Genomic DNA, 5,904 nt, shown 5'->3' on the forward strand with positions numbered 1-5,904 from the left:
CGCGACACGCGATATCCAATGAGTGTACAACTTTACCGATGTTCTCATTCTAAAGGTATACTCTCATTGGATATCGCGTGTCGCGCACGACAAACATCGCGCTGGTGTACCGGAACCATAAAGGTACAATTTCATGCAGCGAAGCTTCGCTGGCGATGACCCCCCACTCCGACGATTCATGCATAGCCAGCATAGTTAGCGAAGAAACGCTCATAGTTCAACATTGTTCATCTATCAGCGAAGCAACGGTGCCGCACCACGACGCTGTGAAACATAACCTTAACATAGCCTTCTTCTTGGTCTATTCCACATTTATTCCGCCGGCAAAGGATAATAACTTACAAATGGATAACTCAATGAACGTAGACGAAGTATGTATATATAAATATACATATAAATAGTTATAGTTATAGTATTCATAGTATCAAACATTCATATATTAGGTTTCTCTTTATTTCTTTCACTATCTTTTATATATTATATTGAAGATGTTTCATTTTGTAATATTTTATAATATTATATTAACCATACTTATTGTTATTGTATTATTTTAGAATAATTTAAATATTTCGTACACATGCGGCGTATGCGAAACTTTTATTATTGAGGATAATTTGTTGTCTCATACATGCTTCAACGAATACAGTAACGTCTGCATTGATGAAAATTTTTACTGTTATCCTCAGTGTGGTAAAATCTTTACTTACTACTTATTTATTCGAAATTGTCTTACAAATATTTCGCGTCTGCTTATTACCATGGCTTATTACATGGACGTCCTTAATCGAGTTTAATAACATCTGTAGTTAGAAACTGGCCAATCACAGTTGTTCCATTCTTCCGAAGAACAACAATAATTTGCCAATTTCACAATTACGGATATTATTGAACCTGATTAAGGGTGCTGTGTAAAATGTCTCGGTGAATCATTGTTGTATTCAGCTGTAATCATTGTTACTATTATTATTAGAGGATGGAAGTATAGTTCGCAAAAGCCTGATGCCTGATGGTACAGAAGATATAGTCACAACTATACCACATACAGTAAAGGGCGCTGTAAATTCACATAAGTCAGTGGACTTAGAAACGAAGAAGATGGAAATAGAAGAACAGTTAATCGATGAAATCTTCAAACGACCTGGATTGTGGAACTTCAAGCTACCTATAACTGAACGCAGTCCACAAATAAAGAAACAGCTCTGGGAAGAAATATATGAAGCTATGAACGGTAATATTGTTGTTGCTATAGTGTTGTTATAGTGTAAGGTTTTTCTATAAATGTTATTTATGTTACAAAAAAATACTGATTTATCAAATTATGTATTTCCATCTTTTTTTTAGGATCCTTCCCTTCCATCGAGATGATAAAAAGGAAGTGGAAATCATTATCAGATTCTTTTCGGGTGCATTCAAAAAAGAATCAGCAAGCGAGTGGATCTGCAGCGAGTGGAAAAAAACCATGGATACATCTCCAACGTATGCAGTTTTTGAATGATGTTCGGCTAGAAAGCAGGTATGCATCTATAATAATAATGATAGTAATATTGTAATTTTTTTTATATGAATGTATGTACTAATTAATTTTCTTTTCATGACAGAACTGTCAGTAATATCGACACCATGTCAGAATTTGATGATTCACAATCGAATGTTTTTCACGATGACAGCAACAGCTGTAACAATAGCAGCAACAGTCGTAGTACATCAAGTATGTTTATTTTAATAAGATTAATTTGAAGAATATATTTGTATGTCAAAACAAACCATTTTATATTTTACAGGATATGAATATTTTTTTACAGAAAGCAGTAAACGTCGCATGTCTGAAGATAATCCCCTGGATCAAATTGCCAATTCTTTAGAGGCTCCAATATCCTTTAATATTGAGCAAATAGACCAAATTTTGTCTAATCGTATTTCAAATAATATTCCACCAATTATGTTTGATAAACCTGCGTCAATGGGACATTTGGTAACTCTCCTACTTCGTGATATGAACCCGGAATTACTGTGGACGATGTAATGTTCGATATTTTTAAAGTAATAAATGAGGCAAAAAAAAAGAAATAAGTTAAAAGATAAGTGTAGTTAAGATAAGTGCAGTTATTATATAAGATAAGTATAAGATATGTGAGAATAATATAATAATGATAAAATGTATATAATGATATAATATGTGATAATAATATTATAAGATAATTCTAAGATAAGTATAATATAATTATTATATATAATACATTATTTTATTAATAAAAAATTATAACTATATCGAAATATTCTAATTTAAACGAAATATTTTATTACAACTTTTAACTTCCATGATTGTACTGCCATGGCACTGCTCCTTCATTATTAAAATAGCAACAAAATTCATTGCGAATATTGACACATTCTCGGGCACTCATATTACTGCTACAGTTTCCAGAATCTTTGAAAGCACAGCCATCTTCCATAATATTTCTCCAAGATCCTACATTGAATCCACTTGGAGTGCTTGGATTATCGAAGTCAACCATACCGATAGGTACGTATTCGTTAACATTTATGTCATTTATCCGAAGCCAATTATGCAAGCATACGGTTGCCTTTACTATTTCCACAGCAGTTTCAGGATTAGCGATAATTGGTTTTCTGAATACTCGCCACTGGCTGACGAGTATACCAAAGGTATTTTCGATTAACCTTCGTACTCGGCTTAAACGGTAATTAAAGACAGCTTGTTCCATTGTCAGACCTCTGCCTGGGTATGGACGAAGCAAATATGGCTTCAAAGGAAAAGCTTCGTCTCCCACAATACAATATGGTAGAACAAAACTATTTGAAATAGCAGTCGGCTGCGGAACATTCATGTCACCTTTGTCAAAGGCTTTTCCTATGGTGCTGTCTTTAAATATACCTCCATCGCTGCGTCGTCCGTATGCTCCGATATCTACGAAACGGACGATGTAATTCGAATCACAGATGGCCATCAAAACTATACTATGCGTATGCTTATAATTGAAGTACGTTGATCCAGCGTTATTGGGACACTAAAACAGAAAATTGTCACTTCAAATTAAATATAATTTCATTTATCTTATACAGGCCATCGTCTTCTTCCCTGGATACTGTTTTCTTTTAAGGCGTCTGGAGACATTCGAAAGATTTTCTAAAGGTATCCCAAATAATTATCATTAATAATTATCTCGGATATTTTTAGAAAAAATTTTCTTGGATGTCCCCGGATGCATAAAAAAAAATAAGGTGTCCAGAGTAAAAGACGATGGATAATAGCCTTAATTTTATAGAGAATAGGCTACTATATGTACATTTAGCATAATACCTCAATGTACATACTTGGATGATAACGTGCTTGCCATCGATGGCTCCAATGCAGTGTGGAAAATTCCATTTTTCAAAATCGTTGGCTATATCTATCCAGTCTTTTTCTTCTATTTGGCCAGATAGAACTGAAGGCTGCAAACTGTCCCAAATTAGTGTACATGTTTCTTGAATGATATTGCTAACTGTTGTAACTCCCACAAGGTACTGATACGACATCGAAATCATGGAATCACCGGATGCTAAGTACCTACAATATTTCAAAAATAATACTTTGATACAAAATACTGATTTGTGTGGTGATAAATGTATGAAAATGTCATTTTAAAAAATCATGGTTTTTACCATATGGTTTTTTTATATTTATTTTTTAATACGAAGCATTACATTCATAACATATATGAATCAATTCAAATGAAACAAACCTCAATGTCAGTGCTAAGCGTTCGGATGGGGAGATGATTTCCCGAATAACATTTTGCTTCTGCAATTTTGGAGCAAGAATTTGTATTAATAATTCTTCAAACTGAGTTGTGCTCATTCTAAAATAGTTGCGAAAGCGAAGGTCTTCCAATTTCAATTTTGGAACTGAAGCAAAATAAAAACTGTGTTCTTTTCGACTTTGAAAAATGGGTGCTACCCAATATTTTTTCTTCGCATATTGCCGTTTTTTATTCTGTACAGAATGTATCACAGCAGCTGCTGCGGCTATACGTCGTCTTTTTATTTCTTGAGCCGTAGCAATTGTAATTATATATTTAAATTCCTGCACGTATTGATCATCCATTTTTATCTTTTTTAATGTGTCGAGGTTTCATACACTAAAAAAAATCTGGTTATAACTACCAAATATGGAGTGAAATACTTTCAACTACATATTTGTTTATAATTAAATTTCTAATAAATATTACTAAATAGTTTACCGTTTGGTAATACTAAATATTTGTAAAGATAAATATATGTTTCGTTATACTTACCGAACAAGTGAAAATATTTTACTTTATATTTAGTAGCTATAACCACACTTTTTAGTCAAGCCTGATTTATAATGGCCGTAACCGTTAACTTATGTCGGTGCCGGTAAAGTTCAACCATAGGATTTTAATGCTTTCGTTCATACTAACTTGCCGTATTAGTATGAACGGTTACGGCCATTATAAATCAGGCTTCAATGTTTTCAACGACTCCTTATTCGACTTCTTATTCGCGGCACAGTAGTGGGGATAGCTTCGCCAGCGAAACTTCGCTCCATGAAAAGGATACGGGGCTTGAGCGAAGAGCGTTTGAACGCTGGCTTCGTTGTCGGCGGAGTAGGGGGTCATCGCCAGCGAAGCTTCGCTGCATGAAATTGTACCTTAATAGTGGAACATCGCTGGCGAAGCTTCGCCCATGAAAAGGATATGGGGTTTCAGCGAAGAGGGTTGAACGCTGGCCTCGTTGTCGGCGGAGTGGAAGATCTTCGGCAGCGAAGCTTCGCTGCATGAAATTGTACCTTTAAAGCCTTAAACACTATGACTCCATTTACACCGTTAAATCGATTGGTATGCATATCAAGGGTGTGATCCCGATTGATCACGGCTCGATTGGACACCACCAATCACAGCGACCGGTGCTTAGGAGCTTTGTAGTCTCAAGCGCTGTGAGTGGCTTGTGTCCAATTGAGCCGTGTCCAACTGGGTACCACCCCGTGTCAAGTTGGTGGGGTGGCACCCAGTTGAACACGGCTCAATTGGACACGAGCCACTCACAGCGCTTGAGACTACAAAGCTCCTAAGCACCGGTCGCTGTGATTGGTGGTGTCCAATCGAGCCGTGGTCAATCGGGATCACCCCAAGTTGGTGTGGACTAAGCATTTGATACGTCCCTGTTTACACCCACGTCTAAAAACAGGTTAAATTAGGTTTTTGGTTCGGATAAAGTCTCAACTTAACAATTTGTATTAAATAAATGACAAAAAATTGTGAGTGTGTCACGTCAGAAGTCGCGTGTTTATTGTGATTGTTGTCTTTAGACGCAACACGAGTTTTGTGGAACGCGGGCTCGGAGCGGGGCGCGCGGGGCGAAGCCTTAGCTTCTACAGAGGTAATGTTTTCGCTACTGTTTTGCGCGTATTGGGGCAGGCTGCTTTCACCAGTGCCTTACGCGAAGGCACGAAATCTTATTGTTCTGAGATTCGCGAGGAGGCTTTTATTTAGTACGGGTTCCTTCGAGGTCCTTCGGAGAGAAAAATAGTTTGGAGAGTCAGAGGAGTTTTCAGATTGTATAAGCGCCCCCGCGTGCCTTGAGCACTAGTAATTATGGAGACTGCAATCTCTCGAGAGGGCAGCTGTATGTTTGATCATCATATTACTCGCTCTATCTACTCTCTCCGTTCTGGTGGAAGGATCTGGAAGGAGTATAAGTGAGAAACGTGAATTTACTTTTCTAATATTTTAATGTTATAGTTACAGGAATCGATGTTAATTATTTTGAATTTTAGGCTGGTTATTAACCTGGGGCGGGTCGGTATCCTCGCGGGGGTGATATGCGGGGGCGAACGGTCGCCCCCGCAAGTGCGATTCCCGGGACCTGCCTGGAATCAGG

General features: G+C 36.9%; 2 protein-coding genes across 4 annotated transcripts; one reads left to right on the forward strand and one right to left on the reverse strand.

The window, feature by feature from the left end:
- The first annotated feature begins 241 nt into the window (after window positions 1–241).
- Window positions 242–2,048, forward strand: LOC108766520 (uncharacterized). 3 transcript variants are annotated; one of them, XM_018515859.1, is made up of 6 exons: window positions 242–371; window positions 555–690; window positions 971–1,228; window positions 1,342–1,513; window positions 1,599–1,708; window positions 1,782–2,048. In XM_018515859.1, the coding sequence occupies exons 1-6, from the start codon at window positions 345–347 to the stop codon at window positions 2,021–2,023; spliced, it is 945 nt and encodes a 314-aa protein (XP_018371361.1). In that variant the 5' UTR covers window positions 242–344; the 3' UTR covers window positions 2,024–2,048. The 3 variants fall into 3 exon arrangements, with proteins under 3 accessions (XP_018371361.1, XP_018371362.1, XP_018371363.1); XM_018515860.1 differs by having other exon boundaries at window positions 1,803–2,048; XM_018515861.1 differs by lacking the exon at window positions 555–690 and having other exon boundaries at window positions 336–371.
- Window positions 2,049–2,309: 261 nt separating this feature from the next.
- Window positions 2,310–4,668, reverse strand: LOC108766514 (uncharacterized). The gene is made up of 4 exons (XM_018515852.1): window positions 4,299–4,668; window positions 3,747–4,142; window positions 3,337–3,571; window positions 2,310–3,029 (listed from the first exon to the last, which is right to left on the reverse strand). Exons 2-4 carry the CDS (start codon window positions 4,106–4,108, stop codon window positions 2,310–2,312), a joined length of 1,317 nt encoding a protein of 438 aa, XP_018371354.1. The 5' UTR covers window positions 4,109–4,142; window positions 4,299–4,668.
- Between the last annotated feature and the right edge of the window lie 1,236 nt (window positions 4,669–5,904).

The sequence above is a fragment of the Trachymyrmex cornetzi genome, unplaced genomic scaffold, assembly GCF_001594075.2.
Source record: "Trachymyrmex cornetzi isolate Tcor2-1 unplaced genomic scaffold, Tcor1.1 scaffold604, whole genome shotgun sequence".
Lineage (NCBI taxonomy): Eukaryota > Metazoa > Arthropoda > Insecta > Hymenoptera > Formicidae > Trachymyrmex > Trachymyrmex cornetzi.

Excerpts from the sequence above, each read along its gene's own strand:
- LOC108766520 (XM_018515859.1), top strand. The coding sequence starts at position 345 with ATGGATAACTCAATGAACGTAGACGAA. Across the intron at positions 1,229-1,341 it reads AATATATGAAGCTATGAACG|GATCCTTCCCTTCCATCGAG; the intron begins GTAATATTGTTG and ends TCTTTTTTTTAG. Across the intron at positions 1,514-1,598 it reads GATGTTCGGCTAGAAAGCAG|AACTGTCAGTAATATCGACA; the intron begins GTATGCATCTAT and ends TTTTCATGACAG.
- LOC108766514 (XM_018515852.1), bottom strand. The coding sequence starts at position 4,108 with ATGGATGATCAATACGTGCAGGAATTTAAATATATAATTACAATTGCT. Across the intron at positions 3,572-3,746 it reads CGCTTAGCACTGACATTGAG|GTACTTAGCATCCGGTGATT; the intron begins GTTTGTTTCATT and ends GAAATATTGTAG. Across the intron at positions 3,030-3,336 it reads GCAAGCACGTTATCATCCAA|TGTCCCAATAACGCTGGATC; the intron begins GTATGTACATTG and ends TTTCTGTTTTAG.